This window comes from Botrytis cinerea, chromosome 2 (genome assembly GCF_000143535.2).
Source record: "Botrytis cinerea B05.10 chromosome 2, complete sequence".
Taxonomy (NCBI): Eukaryota; Fungi; Ascomycota; class Leotiomycetes; order Helotiales; family Sclerotiniaceae; genus Botrytis; species Botrytis cinerea.
Window position 1 is genome coordinate 152,380 of NC_037311.1, and position 19,668 is coordinate 172,047.

Sequence of the window (19,668 nt, forward strand, 5' to 3'; positions counted from 1 at the left end):
GAGAGAGTTGAAACGTCGAAACAGATGTAGGATCGAGGAGATATATCGTCGACGAGCCACGGCATAAAATAATTTATAGGAGACATGATACTCGCCAATAGCATATCGATGATCCGTCTTTTCTGAATTGCTGAGGATAGAGTGACTTGTTCATCATCGGGACCAAACCCACCGCATCTTTGGAGGCCATAACGTAATTCTTGAACAGTCAGGTATCACTTGAACGCAGGCTAGAAGAAGGATCAAGGCTCCGTGAGGAGGAGATGAGACAATTCAACATAATCAGAAAGTTTTAAAGCACATGAGCGCCCATCTTCACAAAAAGAAGAGAGAAATAATAGTGATGATATAATGCAAAGATGGTTTGGTGAATAGTAACCAAAAACAAAGTTGGGGTAACACTTCAGGAAATAGGATGATAACAAGAGTCAAGCCTTCCTCATGGTCACAGTGATCTCTTGTGCATACTTATTCATTTGCTAAGGGTGGGTCTATGGGCAACAATGTTCCTCACAGCTTTTACATTTCAAAATCTGACTCGCTTGGACGGCAGTTACCCCTCAAGCATCATGTCGTTTCGATATACCCTATAGGCGTACACGCTTCTATTGGCATGAGAGTAAAAAAAATAAATGGCTCACATAAGCACATCTTAAACAATACTCATAACATTACTCCCAGACTACATAAATAAAAAGTCGACCACTAGTCACGAGAAGAAATGTTTGCATTTTCGAGAATGATAAAGTTCGGGGGCAAATGCAATGTGTTGAGCATGCAATGAAGATTTCTACCTACGGAGAGTGGGTTCCAAACATATGTAAGGTAAACACAACGATAGTTGATTTTGGGTGAACGATGTTGGGGGATGGGATTAAATCAAGAAAAATGAAAACGAGGAAGATGATATAGACCCTGAATGATAGCTGTGGGTATCGGATAGTTGATGATAATGATAATATTCGGAACACCGTGAGAAAATGGCAAACGCGAAAATCGACCTCTATCCAAGATTCTTGCTGATAGCTCTCTGACTATGGGATCCTACCCAAGTAGATACCACGGTGCTATCTCTGAGCATTCTTCGATTGCCATGTGCAATGGTGGTCTCTAGAGTTTTCTATTTTCTAACTTCAAACAGGATATGAACCCCCCTTCAGTACCCTTACTCAGACCAAACCCACTGAGCCATCCATAGCAGTATAAGCTCACTATCTCACACCTAGGCAATGAAAGATAAGTATGAATAGGAGGGATATAATAAAATATCTAAACAGAACTGTCTGCAGCGCGTAGCTCGGGTCAAATAAATATGCCGTCAAAAGATTCAATCCCCAGAACCTTGAAATCAAACCCTGAGTATCACTGGTGGATCAGCCCACTCGAATCCCACCCATAACTTCCTCATCTCTCGTTATGCCCACTCACCTCTCCTCTCCACCTCAAACCTCTGTCATTCCCTCCGGAACCCCCATCTTCAACCTTCTACCCCAGAATCTCATGAGTGGCAGGACCTCCTCCCTCCCCCTCATCATCCCATCACCTTCTCTCTCCCATTTAACATATTCCACTTCGGCGAATGTACTCTTTACCTTTTCCAAAGCTGTCCTTGTTATTTCTGACTTTCTGTTTCCGCCCGCTATCAGAATTGGTGTTCTGACTCTCCCTTTGTTATCTTTTTGACTTGGGTCTGCATTTGAAGGCGGGGAGAAAGACGCAGGAAGTCGTCCGCCAATTGAAATCGCACCTCCCAATTCTAGGTCTCTTAGGAGTGAAGAAGTAGTTTGTGCGAGAGTCGATAGAGCCAGCATGCCTCCTTGTCCAAACCCGAACATAAATATATTTCTTGGTGGATAATTACATGTTTTCATGAGCATCTCAATCATAGAAGTCAGGAGTGTGATAGAGGGTGTAATATCAGCATCGAGATCTAGAGAACCAGTCGTAGAGTCGAATTCGAGATCTCGTGCCCAATGGAAAGAAGGTAGGTCGGAACCAGTTATGAGGGCGGGGATTGGGGTTGGGGCTTGAGGAATCAAGGACGCAGTTTGAGGTAGAGATAAGTTTTTCGCTGAGCGGGGGTGTTAGTTGAAGTAGTGGTTAGTGAAATGATAGAATCGGTAAAACATGAGAGGGTGCTGGCAATATGAGAGGTGTTGGGGAAAGGGAAGAAAATGGATGCATGGCAAATAAAATCTCACCAAGCTGTGTGAAGCCATTCTTCGTATCCCCCAAACCATGAAGCAGAATCAGGATATTGGTATTCTTTCCGTCTCTGGATGGTAAAATATCACATAATAGATTCTTTGGCAGATCATCTACAGTTGGCAGACGTGGTGTTGTCATTTTTACTCTTATTTTCATCGAGCTGGAATTTCCTCAGCCTTGCTTGCTTTTTCAACGAGGCTGATTCAGTCTTCATCACCTGCGTCGGCGGGCACATGAATATTCATAAATATTCATAAATATTCATGAAACGACGTCGAATTATGCAAATGACGAAACGGCCAACCTTGAAAGCCTTACAAGGCTATCCTCGCTGGACAAAACAAGCATCTTACTAAGCGATATTTATGGAGAAGCCAATGAAGCTTGTTCAGCTGAACCCTTAACTAATCGGCAGTGCCTACCCTCACCACCCAGAAAGGTATCCATTATCTATTTATTAGTTGCAAAGTGGGAATTGCCGAGGGAGCGGAAGGGACAGAGTGGAAGCTTGTTAAAGCTTCGATGTCGTTCGTTCGCCCTATGTTAACTGGGTCTTGTTACTGGCTGGTCCACCAGTCCTGGATACGATGTAGAGAGAGAACAGATTACGTTTTTGTCTGTCTCTGTCTCGAACCTTGATGCTTCAATCAATGCGTTAACTCATCTATGCGATGCGCGTTTGACGGATGAATGAACCCTTTTTGCTTGTGTTTTTCTCGTGCATTACCGCCAGGAGCGAGGGTTACTTGACACCCGCATCTTGCATGGCTGCACCATCTTGTTTTCAAATTGCCCTTATTGGTGGCTGCAGTTGGATATTCTACAGTGTTTACGCGCACGCCGAGGACACTCTGAGGGGTTAGAAGGAGCTACGATGGTCTCTATGATATTCCCAGCAAGGTATTTTGCGGTATCAACTTGAAGACAGGGCCCAGCTTTACAAGGATTGATGGATGTGGTTGAACCCCTCTCATCCACCCATCCACCCATCCCCATCCACTTATCCAACCACCCAGCCGATTCCGATGCATGCACGCATAGAGGGCTGAAGTAGCAGTCAAGCAATGCAATACATAACCTTGATGGGGACAACGAGATACCAACGGTACCAGCAGTACGAAGTACCAACGGTAACCTAGAGCAAAGTAAAAGTGGTGAAGCCACGACGGTCAGATGGTCTAAGACTCCTTATTGCTAACTCGGTTCGTATTTCCTATACATGATTGGAAAAGAAGTGATTATGATGATCTATACTTTCATGGATTTCGGAGCTTTCGTCGGCGTGTCATAGGCTGATTGATCGACCCTGAAGATCTTGTTTCTTAATTTTGGACTTAACATGTAATCTGTTGGAGACTTGGGGTTTCGAGAGTCAAGACCCAGACAGATCTAGGTGTTCAGTAACTTCATTCTGATATGTGGATAGAATTACTTGCAACTACCGGTGAAGGGATTCTCCTGGATTTTGATTGTATCGTAAGAGATATACAGGTTTTGATGTCATCGCTACTTCATTATCATTGATACTAAGTAACGTAACGCAGTGATAATGATCGGGGGTCTGAGAGCTTCGGAACCATACATTTCATGCTTTGTGTTTTAACTTTGCCCCTCCATAGCTGTGTTGTACAAATGCAATGGGAGCTTTACCCTTGCTACCACGAGTACGAGCACTTATTACTTTATATAGTAGTCTGTATGTAGGGCAGGCTCTGCAGCGTGCGACAGCATCATTCGACTTCGTATATTCTACTCAGACAAAGTAGATTTCATGAGATGCATGTAAGATAAATGTAATATAAATGACACACACTCGATGTAGCTGGATAGGGAGCGTTGGATTCGGGATTTGCACATACTTGGGGAAAATGGCCTCTCACTCCCATCATACCGAAACAATGGCATGTCAATCCGGACATCCATCCATCCATCCATCCATTCATTCATTCATCCATCCATCAGTATCTACGGCTGGCCGGCTCTCGTAGCAAACAAGCGCTTCCCAAACAAGCTTTCATTTGACGATTCCATTACATTCTTTTCTAAGCCACGCAAGCCGTGTAACTACTCCTCCGTAAACTATTGGAAGAACTTGACACTTGTCGATGAGCGCCCGGTGGGTTGTGGGTTGAGGGTTGACTGTTAGCTTCATGCAATGTGGGGTTCAACATGATACCCTGGAAAGTTGTTGCCATCGAAAACAAGATCAGAGCAAGGCAAGGCAAGATGAGGTATGAAGTATGAGATATGATGACTAGGATCACCACAGCCATAGAAAGTCAAGTGGAAGGGGGAAGGGGGGAAGGGGGAAGGGGGGAAGGGGGGAGGGGAGAAGAGCGAAGACTGTATGGCCTCATCCAAGAATCCAAGATATTCGCCTTGGAAGTCTACAGCTTTGGTTAGAATCCACATTCTGTGCTGTGTATTGGAGTACCTATGAGCGGGGCTTGAGACTTGATGGGATGAAACGGTGAATCATGTACTACTCTATTTGGTTAATTGGGTTAACGAGTAAATGGGAGGTGGTGTGAATATATGAAATCCACAAAGGCACAGTAAAAGAGGGGTGAGGGTTCGACGGGAACACTTCCATCTATATAAACCCCTCGCATCTCCCCTCCTCAACACCTCTCTTCTTCTTTTCTCATCAACAACGACAACTTTACATCTCTCAATAACTTCAATCTTATAACTACATACCACCCTTTTCAAACTTTCCAACTTTTCACCAAACAAATCTATCAAAATGGTTTTCGGCTGGGGTACGTCTCTTCCGTCCCATCTTCACAATGCCCTATCCTCCATGGGGCTCCACACCTAACCTTTACTTTGACACTATTCGCAAGAAGATGGAGCTCTGACTGACATATAATCTCCTACAGGCGAATCTCAAGAACACTACGACCAATACCAAAACGAGAACACTGCCAGTCTCGGTCATGAGGTTCTCGCAGGTGGTGCTGGTTTCGCCGCCATGAAGATGTTCGAGGATAGACAACGCAAGGAGGGTATGTTTGAAGCCTCGCCTCTTGACTTCCAATCCGATCAATTTACTAACTCAACATGTTCTACAGGAAAGCCAGTCTCCCACGCTTTTGCTAAGGAGCTTCTCGCTGGTTTCGCCGCTGGTGAAATCGACAAGTTGGCTGAGACCAAGGGTGAGGACTGGGTCCGTGAGCACAGAATGAGAGAAAGATCCCAAGAACAAGCTGAGCACTTGTATGATCAACATTACGGCCAGGATGATCAATATGACCCGTAAGTTCTCTTTTACCTTGATTTATTATCTTTTGGGACGCTTTACTAACGCGGCCTTTCTACAGAAACCAACGTGGTCCCCCAGAGCACTTCAACAACTACAACAACAACTGGTAGATTAATGATTGAGAGCACGGAATCGATCGAGGATATCAGAAGTGATAGTATGATGAATTGATGGGATTTCTGCTGTCTCGATTAGGGATCTGCTGATGATGATGACGAATTTTATATATAGCATGCATGGCTTTTTATGATGGATGATACGGTCTGGCAAAAGCCTAGGTTCTCCACAGAATACAGTCTCAATCGAAATAAAAGGATTTTGACCAACAACATTGCTTCCTGCTTTTCTTTTGGGGGGGGAGTATTCAAAAACTGAACGACTTGTGATTGAACGACTTGTGATTGATGTTTTGACTTGACGTTGACGTCGGAAGGTACCTGTCTCGATTGTGAGGTGCGATCTTATCTTGGTTCAGGTACAGTGCATACTTGGCGATGTGGATTAAGGCTATCGCCAAGACCAGGTATCGGTGTAGCTCAATATTGGAGAGGCTGTACATCTAAGACAACAATAGATAATCGAGTACAATAGTCGTCACATCCCATCTTTGTAACTTTGACTTCAATTGACTTCCAACTCTCATATTGTACAAAGTAGTTACTGTTCGGCATCAAGGCACTAGGTAGGTATTGATGCCCCATTCACAATCAACCATACATTACATCACTTCCATCTGATAATAACTCACACTAACGATACCCGCCTACCCAGATTCACTACCGCTCTACCCTCACTATATTCGCAATCGCTCTATCTGTAAGAGATTCCACTGCTAATCAAGCACTACCTTCCCTGCATCTTTGCTTGCTGTCAAACCGCAGACATCAAGATAGCTCAATTCCCCAGGAACAAACAACAACACAATGGTTAGGAACAAGCCGTCAACCGCCTCTCTTCACAAAGCTGCCATGGAGAAACAGATAGCTTCTGACGAGAAGGTTACCCAGGAGCTTTTGATGGAGGAATTGGCCAAAATGAAATTGGCAGTCTCTAAACCTACCGACCCGAATAATGGGGAGTCTTTCACAACCCGTGAAAGTCTACCAATTCGCTCCCTTGGGGGTGATTCATGGGCGAGGGATGATTATCTTGGCTTAGGACAAGAGAAGATTGAGACGCTCTTCGAGAAGATGAGGAAATCTTATCAATTCCCATCCGCCGATACGGAAAATAATGCTACGAGTGGTGCACAAACTTTGTTCGAAACATTCCACTCAACTAATGGATCTCTTGTTCCTCGCAATCTAGATACCAAGGCGCTCAATGCCGCAAAACATGCAACCGTTCTCAAAGATCCCGAGGATTATGCAGAGCCGTTCGTTAACTTCATGACGGAGAACCCAACAGTTTGGCATGCTATTCAGTACTGGGAGACTAAGTTGGAGGATGCTGGGTTTACTAAGGTTGGTGCAACTCTCATTCGTTCTGATTCACAACTGAATCCAAGTGCTCTCGAATTCAAGCAGCACAATTCTAAGGATAACCTGTTTATAGCTCTCTCCGCGTGACTCATGGAACGGCAAGCTTGAGCCCAACGGAAAATACTACGTGAACCGCAATGGAACATCCTTGATCGCATTTTCCGTTGGTGGTGCATATAAATCTGGAAATGGAATAGCAATGGTTGCCGCACACTCTGATTCTCTCACGGCTCGTCTAAAGCCCGTCAGTACCAAACACAACAAAGCTGGATTTGTACAGCTCGGAGTTGCTCCTTATGCTGGCGCATTGAATGAAACATGGTGGGATAGAGATCTTGGTATTGGCGGTAGAGTTTTAGTAAAGGATGAGAAAACTGGATACATTTCTCAAAAATTGGTAAAACTGGGTTGGCCAATTGCACGCATTCCAACTCTAGCTCCTCATTTTGGGGTTGGAATGTTTGGTCAAAACAATAAGGAAACACAACTCGTACCAATCATTGGCCTCGATAATTCCGATATTGAATCTTCGGCTTCGTCCTCATCATCATCTGAGCAATTTCAAACATCAAATATATCCGGTGCAAAATCTTCATTTGTCTCCACCCAACCACCAAAACTTGTCAATCTTATTGCCAAAGAATTGGGCATTGAAAATAAAGAAACCATCATCAATTGGGAACTCGAACTCTTCGATACCCAACCATCCCAACTCGGTGGGCTCGACAAGGAATTCATTTTCTCGGGACGTATTGATGACAAAGTTTGTTCCTGGTCTTCAATCGAGGCACTGCTCTCCAACTCTTCCTCTGAAGAATCCAAATCATCTGGTATTATTTCCATGGTTGGTCTTTTTGATGACGAAGAGATTGGCTCGCTCTTGCGTCAGGGTGCAAGGGGTAATTTCCTCCCCGGAACAGTTGAACGTATCGTGGAGTGCTTCAATAACTCCACATACAGTCCCAATGTTTTGATGGAAACCTATGCCAAGTCTTTCCTCGTGTCCTTCGATGTTACACATGCTACAAATCCCAATTTCTTGGAAAAGTACCTCGAAAACCATTGTCCTAGACTTAATGTAGGATTGACAGTTGAAGCAGATAGCAATGGTCATACAACTACGGATTCTGTCTCAACAGCTATTTTCCAGAGATTGGCAGAGAAAAGCGGTCAAAAATTACAAACTTTCATGATTAGAAATGATTCTAGATCGGGAGGTACGGTCGGACCGATGTTGAGTTCTGCAATGGGCGTTAGATCTATTGATGTCGGAATTCCCCAACTAAGCATGCATAGTATCAGAGCAACTACAGGATCTAAGGATCCGGGATTGGGGGCTAAGATGATTGAAGGTGTTTTCGCAGGGTGGGAAAGTGTGGATGAGGAGATTGCCGGAGGTAAAGGATGGTAGGGATTTTTGTTTTTTGAACTGATTTTTGAAGAAGGCTACCCGGGTATGAGCTATTATGGAATGGTGCAGGATTGGGGATTAATACTACATAAGGATGTATCATGGCACATATGAAGCGAATGAGTGAGTGGAAGGATTTTATATCGTCCCAAGTCACATATATAGTGCATAGATAGATCATAGCATGCGTTTGTTAAGTAATTGGCGTATTATAATTGTTCGATTATGGCTTTTTCTTTGAGGTTCTTGATGCCTCTTGTTACTTGACTTGTCCCAATCAGGTTAATTGAAATCGAGGATTATATAACGGAATCCGCTCAAAAGAGTGTTGAATAGACGGCGAGCGCATACAGGAGTCGAGGTTCATTATTCATATGAAGAATGAGCAGCTTGTATACGTTTGTTCTCTCCATACAAATGTAGAGGAGCATCTGAGGTGCGCACTTAAATGATGAGGATAGCGAAAGTGTGGTTTGTATTGAGTTTGGCGTCGATAGAACTCGGGTAAGCTTTATATGCATTCGAAGGCTCTTGTGTTTTGAATCTTTGAAATAAGATACTACAGGTTGCAGAGTGGTATGAGATAACAACCCCCAAATCTTTCACAGACATAAATCGCATAAAAGATTTCGGGAGAAATGAACGGAGATGTCTGAAGAAACTGCAGCAAATTTAGAAAATGAGCTTGGGTTTAAGCAAGTATTCAGATGTGGTGTGAAGAGGTGTTGGGTTTGTAGTTCAGATTCGTCCTGATTTTGTCTCCATGACCGCAGTGAGGATTTATGGGAAATTTTATGGTGGGTAAAGATGATCTTGTATATATGATGAAGAGAAGCAAATCTGTTTTGGGTGTGTGATAAGACTTCAAGAGAAAGATCAGAAAATGGGATCTTCTGTTTGAGATGCTTTTCGTAAACCATTATCGAGATTAACAATATAGCAGCATAGAACATGTCGATAAAATGTCTTGGCTACTTGCGCTCATGCATCCATAACGAGAACTCGATCGCTGAGCTTTTCCGGTAAAAATGATATCATGCGAAGAATCGATCTCGTTTTTTGAGAAAGATCTGTCCATCAATATCCTCGCATGGTGAGGGCGGGTGGGATATGTGGGGGTTTTCATTGCCATTGTTGTGATTCTCTACGTTCAATAATGCTTTCCCTAATGGCCCGGCTTTCTTCGGGCGAGGTGTGTAATTTTGAATCGGTGTCCGGTGGGTGCGCATATGTTATCTCATAGGTCTAAGTGTTATTTTCAATGATCATAGAGCTATTAATTTGAGGAACGTTTACAATAATTTGACCAAAACACTAAGATTTTGAGATTAGGCGGTGATTTCTTATTGCTCTTTTGACACATGGATCTTGCAAGCATACATGGGATTCGCATTTGGCTGATCTGATCTCCAGTCTGCATCGGCTAGCGACTGAACTAAAGAAGAGATCAATCGATTGAATGCTCAAACAATGATCCTTGCCAATGTCTCGATGACATGTGATAAGAGAGTTCAGAAAGTCTGGGAAGAGGGGGTGTTTCTTTCTGCCAAGTTATATTGGCGAAAGGCCTCAATCCAAGCGCTCTTTTTTGCAACTGTGGGCATCAAGGGACTGAACTCGCGCTCATATGTGGAGGCTTGTTTGTACAGAAATTTGCAAACAGGGCAACGCAGTCAAGAAGCCAAGGTTCCATCTACTTTAGAGAACCAAGACAGAATTCCATCGTCTCCTGATGGTTTGTAATATCTTTATATAGATGGCCAAGTTTTTTGTGTATCACAAGATGAAGTATTCATAGCATACGTATGCTATTATGGGAGCACCAGTAGATATCTTTCAGCTGTTCGGCCTGCTGCAGACATTAGACAATCTTCATTCACTAGCATCAAATTTCGAAAACAGGCGAATAGCAAGATGTAAGATATGAAATTGGTACATCAAACCCGCAAGTGAGGTTGATGCGAGGGATGAATGCCATAGAACATAGCAGTGATGCAGATACTGGATTGTTGGAGAAATTAAGTCGCTTCTAATAGTCGTTTATATTAGAATGGTTTTTTTTTATGTAATAGACTATTCCCAGCTCACCCAGACTATCGGTATTGTCAATAATAGGCATTTTGCTACCTGCCCGAATATTCCTAAGTCATGCAAGTTCAATGGGCAATATTACTGCTTCTTGGGCTCACTTTCTCAATCGGAGTTTCTAGATGTTGCCGTGGTATTACAATCAACAGTCCAATGCCTTGGAAACCGGGAGAAATGATCAGATCTTGTGGTTCACCTAGCCGAAATGATGTGAGAAACTTGCGCTTCGCCACTGCAATCCAGGCGAAAGTGAAAGCATGATTCCTGCTCACTACAATCAAAGCCAGAGGATTGAATCAAAAGATGAATGTAGCCTTCGCGATCGATCTAATATCGGTAGCTTGAAGAAAGTATACCGCGTTCAGTACTTATGAAAGATAACTAATGGCATAGAGTGCATGGAACAAAATCGAGGGGCCTACAATGAAGTGCCCATTGGATTGAAAAGAAGGGACGAGACCAAATGTTTTTGTCAGGATTAATGCCTTCATCGTATGGCAAGCAACAGCTTGCAGGGGTCCTGGAGCTTCCGCGGACAAAAGAACTCTTGATTCGTAAAAGTGTCGCCTTGCCCTTGCACAATAACGCCCCCAATACCTGATTTAGACGCGCAGAGGAACTTCCACTCTTTATCCAACAACAGGGATCACCTTGGTAAATGAGTGGATCATGGAGTTGCCATGGGTAATAAGATATGCAACAAAGGCTATGGAAAGCTTTCAAAGGATTTCTGATGAGGTGGATGAATCCAGTCTTTCCAGTTCAAATGATGGGGGATTGATTGGATGGTTCGGCTAATCTGACAATTAACCACAATCAAATTCTTGGCGTAGGGATTTGATGAAATTGATCCGATGGGTCTAAAAACACTGACTACAATCGAGAATGCCGAAGCTTGGTGATTGCATTTGATGTGTAGAGTATTGCGGTAAACAAATCTTGCTGATGTGATATTCACACTGTGATACTTCACCGGTCCGCGAAACAGTCAGATTATTCCGTGCCAACGACAATCGGAGAACTTCATCACACTCCGTATTCCATCAATTAACGTTTGCGATCAGCAAACCTTAAATTCTTGGGTAACCATAAGATTTGCAACAAATTAGTCTTCGCTTTGATCGTACCAATTATCCGGGTCGTGCACATGATCGTCGACGTGTTAATGGAGTACACGTGCTATGATGTGGCACCCTAACCTTAAACTCGAAACTCAAAAATGCAATGACCACTCACACCGGAAAATGGAAAAATTAAAGAAGGCATGGAAAATCTCATTACTTCCATGAAAATTGAGATATGCAACAAAGTCAGGATGGTCTATACTAAAGGTAAAGGTAAGAAGCAACGCGTAAATTCTGATTTGAGCAAACAAACAAGCGAGGCATTGCAATCGAAAGTGGTGCATAAGCCTGATGGAGACTTCCAGGTACAATCATTGAGATCGAAAGATATGCAGATACTGATAGTAAGAGGAAAGCGAATGAGACGATCCGATACCAATGGGGTAGTTTGATTGAGTTTCTGGATGTTCAGAGAATTCTGGATGTCATGATGCCGGTGCTGGTGCTGATGCGGGAACGTAAGAATAAAGCAGGCAGAAAGTCTGTGAAGATCCAAAACTACCTTCACATATTTCCAATGCCATGAGAGACTAACTCCAATGACAAGAGGTTGGGACATATCAAGACATCTTGAAGAATTGACATGCGATTCAACCTCAACGAAAATTGAGTTGATAATTCCAGAGCACCAGAATCTAAATCACTGAGGAATGGTTACCTTGGGGGATAAATATGACCCATTGGCTGGCTGCCTTTACTCCATTCTTGTCAATTACCCCTATTCACCCTTGGCAAATAATTCGATGTGCAACAAAAATGATCTCCTGTGACCTTCATGGTCTACTTACAGATAGTTGTAGCTGCAATAGGAGTGCAGAAGCTGTATAAATTTGGCTGGGTTCAATCGTGTCCACCGAATAGACATGTAAGACATGCTTGTGTTGGTAATTGGAGCTCTGAGCTATTGCCAAGTGTAGATCTGATAATGCCCAGATGTTGAGATATGCAACATTTTGATCTTTTCCGGCACATCATAAGCTGTCTCAATACCAAGCTGAATGGGCATCTTGGGTCTCTGGCCATTTTCGTGCTTGTATTACCTTGAAATTCGGGAGTCCAACTCAAAGCAGGAGACCTAAAGAGTTGAAACAGTACCGAAAATGAGAATGTGTTCAACACTAGAGCCGTTGTGATATTTTGCGTATGCCTTGACTTTCTTCAATGAAATGACGACTGTTTCGAGAACAATTTGATCGTTGGGTTGTGAGAGAAAAAAAGTATCTTAGAAAGTATTATCTGTCCCGATTATTCAAAGCCCTAGTCAATCAATCCTCGCGGCCATTTAGGGGTTGAGTAGCGAAGCGTTGTGTTGAGAATTGAGACGTGCAACATTGACAGTGGCTCTTGAACATCAATGCCATTCCGGAAAAATTATGACTTGAAATCCGAGACTCGAGTAGCTAGTGGTGTAACAATGTAAAACTTGTTGAACGAGTTCAAGTGTTGAGAATTGAGACACGCAACAATTCTAACCGTCTTTCTCAATGTTGTACTGTTGCATTATGGTAATGGCTGTGAAAGTGTTTTGTGGTTGAATGAATTGGGATGAGCATAAGTGTGCTTAGTAAGCTATTGTTATGTATGAGATTTATGATGTCGGTTCAACATTCCACGAAGCCCGAGAGCCAAAATCTGATAATTAAGGTTGTCACTGGTCAGAGACATGCGCGAGTCATTCACCTCTCCCATCAAAAGCATATTTATGATGATTTCCCAGGTGTCCAAGGATGATACCTGGCGATCAGATTTGCTATGGACAAACGGATGTGAAACCGGCTGGAGAAGAGAACCTTTTGATGTGGAAGCTTTGAGGTCATCTACGACATCTAGAATCGGACTTAGGGAACACGACAGCAAGCTACAACCAAGCACTGAATCTCCGAGAGAAAGAGATGTTTCTAAATCACAACGATCTCACATCAGCCTTATTTGGATATGGCTCGGCTAGAGGAGTTGTTCGTAAGCCTCCCCAGGTTTTACAGCTCGGCCGCTAATGTCGAAAACATCACATCTCGGCGATCTTCCATGAATTATTTTCAACCACTCACCTGCAACATCGGCTTTCCAGAATCCACGGGAATACTGACAAGTTCGGAAAGTGTGGCCGTCTCCGTTGTAGACATGCAACAAAGTCAAGCCGTGGCTAAGAGAAACGGGCAATCGTGTTCTATGATCTCTGAATTGTTCCAGTTGAGCATTGGGTCGACGTTGGCGACGCATATATGCTAAAGCATCGGAGCCTCAATAACATGGGTACCTTTTTTCAGTTCCCTCTCATGGGCGAGTGTACATTTAAGATGGTGGGGCCTCAAAATGTCTTCCCTCTGTACCACGAGTCGTGGCAGCTGTGATGATTTATTAATCAAAGCACATTTGCGTGGTGGCTAGTCAGCTCCAGTCACTAACAATTTCACAAGCAAAACGTGGCAGCTACTACCTAGTCTCGCTCATTTCTGCCATATTTGGTATGTCTCGAGGTCTCTTCTCGGACACGCTTCTTTTTGTGGAATGTTAAGAACACAAACGGATATACACCCGTGTCAACATCGATTCATGCAGAATTTGTTGCATGTCTATCGCTCGGAATTTCCTCTCGCAACTGTCTTCAGTATATATTTTTATTTATGCACAATTGTTGCACATCTCATCTTTGCGTCATGCCTGTCAATTATGCGGGTCATACCCGTTGACTATGCATTCTAATTTAAGATCCCATGACAAACGCCATGGCGGAGCCCGCCGATTGCACACTTATGACTGACTCAAGGGCACAACGGCCGTATCATTCTGACTCCACCTCTAATTCAACACAACGGAGTTTCTTTCACAGTATTAAGGTTTTGTGCCGCAGAGGAAATTGCGTTGGTTCGTTCGCCTGTGGAAATTGTTTTGTTGCATATCTAATTGCTGAGGTCTGAGTCGTGGTGAGGTTGCACTCTTCGGTGAATATCTCTACTCGCGCCATCTTCCCCCGAGTTCTACCTCTAAATTGTGGATATATTGCGGACATCCCCGACATCCTGAAGCGCAGCATTGAAAAAAAATACTTTGTTGCACACCTGAACATTGACTCGTACCTTTCATTGTGGGTATAATCTCCTTCTGGACTCTTCGTCTCCGCGCCGTCAGATGGAATCTTGGTTTCGTTGCATGTCTGAAATTTTGAATGTTGACTCGCAGCTCTTTCTGGTGGAGAATCTCATGCATTTTCAATGTTTGTTGCATGTCTCAATTTTCATGTTGACTCGCTCTCTTGGTTGTAGTGGGGGCTTCAATACATCTTGTCAACTTAAAAGGCATTTGTTGCATATCTCATTTTTGCAAGTTGACTCGTGGTATTCCTTCTTTTATTCAGTGTGGACATCTCAAGGATAGAGCGAGAGGCGCTTACCCACATTCTGTCGATTCCATTCCGAAATTAAGTAAAATCAGATCAGTCCGGATATTCCATGTTTGATTGACATGAAGACTTGCATATTTCATTGTCAACTTATCCTTTCTATAATTGCATGTCGTCGCCTTATAAGTACAATTATACATTCCTCAAGCCTAGCAATGCTTGCCCTAATCAATTTCTTTCTTTAGAACATTTAGATTCTCAGCTTTGAAGTGTAAATTCAGTCCACGGTGTGATGGTCAACACGGAGTCCTTCCAATCCTGTTGATGGTTCATTCGAATTATCATCTCTTCTTATGTATCAGCTCTGATCAGAGATGATTCAAAAGAAGAGATGATAACTTGAGTCAACATCTCAATGGCTGAATTCGACGCAACGATAGACCTCTTCTGTTGCGAAAATAAGTTCTTGCTAACTCTCTTTCTTGAGTCTTCTACGTAGCTCCCCGAGCAACCTCACTTGAGATGATGGTTCTTTGGATACACCCCTTGATCAAGAATATGGGGACGACACAGTCATGCTCTATACTTCATTCACTTGCGCATGACAATCTTGAGGTGATATCTCATCATCATTCTTTAGTCATGAATAGACTTTGTACATCCGGTAGAGTATCAGTATGCTTAATACCACTTGTGTGTGTTTTCTTCTCAAGTCGGCGTTACATCTGGCATAGTTGCAAAACATATCTCCACAGCTGGACTCGTGATATCGGGCATCATCTCTTTCTGAACCATCATAGGCTCAATATGTCTGGGATGACAATGAGAAATCTCTCGAATTCAGATATCAAGATATGAGCTCGAGATCGTCATTACTATCAAAGTGCGAAGTGGCGGTGTAGCATTCAATATTGCTAGGGCTGAACAGTCGTCGAGTCTTTAGATCGATCGCAAGGCACAATTGGGCAATTACTTCCTTGTTTTTTTTTCCGGCACATTTTCCTGATGGCTGAGACAACTAATTGAAATACCTTCAGTTCTTAATGAATTAAAGCCCGGTTCTACATGAAGTCTCGACACCAAATTAGCTTGTTACCCTGGCATATGATTCGCCAAAATGCATTCAGGTCTTGAAAACCCAGGGTTAGTTGTCAAATACGCACTGTATAAATGATCGGCTTCTCCTGAATGAGATTCATTTGCTACAATGTAAATACCGCGCAAGTATGCAAGTACCTTTCTCGATGAGCGAACATGCAGCCATTCAAAGACCAAGTGGTAGAACACTTCCCACTTCCCACGAGTACATGTCCACCCTTTAAGGAAGAAATTGACATAGAGCTCGATTCATGAGTTCAAATAAGTATGTTTAGAGCTCTAGGTAGCCGGTCATCAACGATCAACAAGGCCAATCAGTATGACGAGTTCAGGGGCTTCGTAAATCCACCTTAATAATCGTACCTGTATTGATCTGATGATTTAAGCTTAAATCTTATGAGCAGCATTTATCTCAATCACTCAGTATAATCTCTTGGCAACATAGCGGCGCTCTTGGCCCATACTTAATCATCAATACTGTAGAAGGCTGAGCCGCAACGTAAATATATCTGGGGGAAAACTTGGCATAAGCTTACTACAATCGATCACATTATCATCCCGATTCATCGAGCTGATGATTTGAATAGCCTATGGAATAGATCCAGATGTGAAAATTCTAAAACTCATTTCGCTGACTATCCCAAGTGGATGTGGAGTGGACTCTTCGTCGTAGAATCACTCATGAGAAAGAAGATTCTCTGTCACAAAAATAGTCGAATAGCCTATCCAATTATCAGCCCTCAGCATCCTATCACCACATCATCTAATATTAAGATATAAGTGCTTGGCTCGTCTCTTAACAGAGTTATGGACGTTCTATATTTGTAGAACATCAGAAATGGCGTTTTGAAAGTTCCTAGGGCTACTAACGCCAAACAAGATTAACATCATGTAAGCGATATGTTTTGAGCCAAAAGCAAATCTTCAACGGTTTCAATATATTTTTTGGCTGAAGTAGCAAATCCTACGTGTGATTCTTCTTGTGATTAAGGATCTTGGCATCTTGAATGATGGATCTGGCAGAACCGTCATTAGGGACGATATAAAGGGACCATGGATCTCTGACAATCGCAGTCTTTAGTTCGCAGATCAACACATATCCCTTCCCAGCTTTTCATTCAGCATCTATTCTCTTTAGTGCTTTTCATTCCTCTCTTTTCCTTATTTCCTTGATCGAAAACACATTCTTTCAATTTCCTTCTATCATTCATTATCAAAAATCTTTCTTTCCTCCTTTCTTCCAATCACTTCAAAATGCATTCTCCCAAGTCCCAGGCCATCCTCAGCCTACTCTTCTCACAAGTCTTCAAAACCTCCGCCTCTCCCTCTCCCGTAAAAGTCCGCGAAGCATTCGCCCCCGTCCCCTCCAACTTCAACCCCGGAATCTTCGCCATCCAACCCAACAACGGCGGCGGTGCCTCCGACGACTGTGGCAATGGTCCCATCACTCTCAACCGCACAACATGGACTTCGCACAACATGGATCAACTAATCAACGACATGTTCTCTACCGGAATGTCCGATCCCAATTTCGATTTCCACCAATCATTCGGTAATCGCTACAATGTAGATTTTTACTGTCCCAATAGTTTCGACAACTGTGATACCACACCCGCAAGTTGTAGCGCATTGAGCGGAACAACTGCAGAAAAGGAACAAGGTTGGTTGGGAATCAAAGCCATGATGAATGTACAGCAGATGTATCTGCAATGGGAAAAAGTCATGAGTAATTCGCTCGATACGCTCACGCAAACCAGTGCGGATTTTCAATCTGTATGTCTTTCCAAATCCTCTCATCATAATGGGGAAAAAAAAAAGGAATGCATGTTAACAACTCCCCCTAGAACTTCGCTCCTACTACCCCCGGTGCCAAAATCGGTGCCAAAAACACAGTGACGGTTATTTCCGGCGGTCTCGCCGTCGCAGCCGTAATCGGAACTTGCTGGCTTCCCGGTGCTCTCGCTTTTACACTCCCCGTGCTCGGTACACAAATCACCGCCGGTGTTCTCACAATCGGTGCTGGTATTACCGCAGGAACGGCCAGTCTAGTCGGCACTATCGCGAATGATATTCAAGATAGCAAAGAATCGGATGAGCTGAGCGTGTTGGAATTTTCAGACTACCTACCGGTCATGAAACAATTGGCGTTGAGCTCGCTTGAGTTTTCTCACAATGGGACGTTCTCGAATGGTCAGGTGAATGGAAATAGCGTGGGGACTGTACGCTCTTCTTCTTCCTTGCGTGTTTTACATTCTATGCGATTAACCAACTAACTCTACCGCCCAGTTAAAAGATCTCCTCACAGGCGGTGCATTCGCCGGCGACGAAGTCCTACAAGCCTACGTTGGTGGCGAAGACGGACTCGACGGACTTTTCTCTCGCTATGCAGCTATCAAACTCCTTCAAGCATACTGGGAAGCGCAAAATGCATTTTTCATCTACATTCCGGATGTTGTCAAAGATTGCTCTGGATGGCACGGTAATACCGGAGGAAAAAAAGCCGGGGATCCCAGACGATTTTGCGGTGAAAAGGGTATGATGATTTTAGGAGGCGTGGACAACAATTCCAAGTTTTCTGCTCCGACGGGTATTGATAATGGGAAAGTTGCTTCTATTGGAGGATTTAACATTCGTTCGTCCCCCCCCTTCCCTTCGCCCCCTAACATCATTCCCTCCCCCATCCTCCCTAAAACTCTCCACTAACCCACCCCCAGAACTCCCACAACTCTACGCCAGCACCTACAACATGTACACCGGCCACGGTCTCGACGCCTACAAAGACATCACGTGGCACATGAACAACATCGCGCACGAATACGTCGGTAACAACGATGCCAACAAAGCCTACACGACTGCTGGTTTTTTCACCTTGCCCGTGTGTGAATTGAAAGGTTGGAATTGGAAACAGAGTGATGAGATGCATAAGAATCCTCCTTGTGATTGCTGTGAGTAAATCTCTCTTTAAGGTTTTTCTCTCTTTATCATACAGAGTCGAAGATGATGAAGGGGCGTGTGATGGATGCAGGAGTTTAATAACCCCATACGAAATAAATGCATTGAATTGACACTAACGTGAAAATAGCATGTGCTCAAGATGCGTGGGGCCATAAATTCCTGGATTACGCTTCTCAACCCATCAAAGATTGGTTGAAGAATTGCCCACCTTGTTCTTAGGAATCATTATGCATCATGGATCTTCATAATCGGATCTTGTGAGAACTCTAATGGTTCGGAAAAAAAAAGTACAGTAGTTGAGGTTTATCTTTTCAGGTGTGGGACAAGAGGAGCGTTAGAAGTTTTGGAGCAATGGAGCGATGGATTGATAGATAGATTGTGGGTTTAAGGTTTTTGCATTTCGCTTTCCGTATTTTGTCTGTCATTACAGAATTCTTTTTGTCTATTCGAAGCATAGCTATTTTCTCTCGCGTTACTTTGTTTCATTATTGATTTTGTTCCAGATTTATCGCAATGTTTAGCGCGAATCACATGCACGTACAATACAATCAGTGAATTATTCTTTTCAACCGAACCTCTGATCTAAAGGAGATTCAACGTACTCGATACTTTCATAGTTTGAGGGGAATAAACACGTGTTCGAATGGGTTTGGTGTAAGTCAGGGATTTCTATTGAAGGAAGGCGAGAGCAGATTTTA

At 43.3% G+C, this 19,668-nt stretch overlaps 4 protein-coding genes across 4 annotated transcripts; 3 read left to right on the forward strand and 1 right to left on the reverse strand.

Moving 5' to 3' along the window:
* Window positions 1-706: 706 nt before the first annotated feature.
* Window positions 707-2,632, reverse strand: BCIN_02g00150 (hypothetical protein). The gene is made up of 2 exons (XM_001555776.2): window positions 2,202-2,632; window positions 707-2,071 (listed from the first exon to the last, which is right to left on the reverse strand). Exons 1-2 carry the CDS (start codon window positions 2,362-2,364, stop codon window positions 1,443-1,445), a joined length of 792 nt encoding a protein of 263 aa, XP_001555826.2. The 5' UTR covers window positions 2,365-2,632; the 3' UTR covers window positions 707-1,442.
* A 1,902-nt stretch (window positions 2,633-4,534) lies between these two features.
* Window positions 4,535-5,798, forward strand: BCIN_02g00160 (hypothetical protein). The gene is made up of 4 exons (XM_001555778.2): window positions 4,535-4,970; window positions 5,091-5,216; window positions 5,283-5,466; window positions 5,532-5,798. The coding sequence occupies exons 1-4, from the start codon at window positions 4,955-4,957 to the stop codon at window positions 5,581-5,583; spliced, it is 378 nt and encodes a 125-aa protein (XP_001555828.1). The 5' UTR covers window positions 4,535-4,954; the 3' UTR covers window positions 5,584-5,798.
* A 257-nt stretch (window positions 5,799-6,055) lies between these two features.
* Window positions 6,056-8,590, forward strand: Bcape1. Its single transcript, XM_024691021.1, has 3 exons — window positions 6,056-6,155; window positions 6,245-6,936; window positions 7,028-8,590. Exons 2-3 carry the CDS (start codon window positions 6,397-6,399, stop codon window positions 8,363-8,365), a joined length of 1,878 nt encoding a protein of 625 aa, XP_024546791.1. The 5' UTR covers window positions 6,056-6,155; window positions 6,245-6,396; the 3' UTR covers window positions 8,366-8,590.
* An 8,562-nt stretch (window positions 8,591-17,152) lies between these two features.
* BCIN_02g00180 (hypothetical protein) lies at window positions 17,153-19,538 on the forward strand. Its single transcript, XM_001555784.2, has 5 exons — window positions 17,153-17,788; window positions 17,860-18,234; window positions 18,302-18,647; window positions 18,730-18,960; window positions 19,098-19,538. The coding sequence occupies exons 1-5, from the start codon at window positions 17,270-17,272 to the stop codon at window positions 19,187-19,189; spliced, it is 1,563 nt and encodes a 520-aa protein (XP_001555834.1). The 5' UTR covers window positions 17,153-17,269; the 3' UTR covers window positions 19,190-19,538.
* Window positions 19,539-19,668: the final 130 nt, after the last annotated feature.

What these genes read in the sequence shown, in the direction of transcription:
- BCIN_02g00160 (XM_001555778.2), top strand. An exon ending in GGATAGACAACGCAAGGAGG is followed by an intron (nt 5,217 to 5,282) that starts GTATGTTTGAAG and finishes CATGTTCTACAG; the next exon opens with GAAAGCCAGTCTCCCACGCT. An exon ending in CAGGATGATCAATATGACCC is followed by an intron (nt 5,467 to 5,531) that starts GTAAGTTCTCTT and finishes GCCTTTCTACAG; the next exon opens with AAACCAACGTGGTCCCCCAG.
- BCIN_02g00150 (XM_001555776.2), bottom strand. Translation starts at nt 2,364, where the DNA reads ATGAAAATAAGAGTAAAAATGACAACACCACGTCTGCCAACTGTAGAT. An exon ending in GAATGGCTTCACACAGCTTG is followed by an intron (nt 2,072 to 2,201) that starts GTGAGATTTTAT and finishes ACCCCCGCTCAG; the next exon opens with CGAAAAACTTATCTCTACCT.
- Bcape1 (XM_024691021.1), top strand. Translation starts at nt 6,397, where the DNA reads ATGGTTAGGAACAAGCCGTCAACCGCCTCTCTTCACAAAGCTGCCATG. An exon ending in AGGATGCTGGGTTTACTAAG is followed by an intron (nt 6,937 to 7,027) that starts GTTGGTGCAACT and finishes ACCTGTTTATAG; the next exon opens with CTCTCTCCGCGTGACTCATG.
- BCIN_02g00180 (XM_001555784.2), top strand. Translation starts at nt 17,270, where the DNA reads ATGCATTCTCCCAAGTCCCAGGCCATCCTCAGCCTACTCTTCTCACAA. An exon ending in TATTGGAGGATTTAACATTC is followed by an intron (nt 18,648 to 18,729) that starts GTTCGTCCCCCC and finishes ACCCACCCCCAG; the next exon opens with AACTCCCACAACTCTACGCC. An exon ending in GAATCCTCCTTGTGATTGCT is followed by an intron (nt 18,961 to 19,097) that starts GTGAGTAAATCT and finishes ACGTGAAAATAG; the next exon opens with CATGTGCTCAAGATGCGTGG.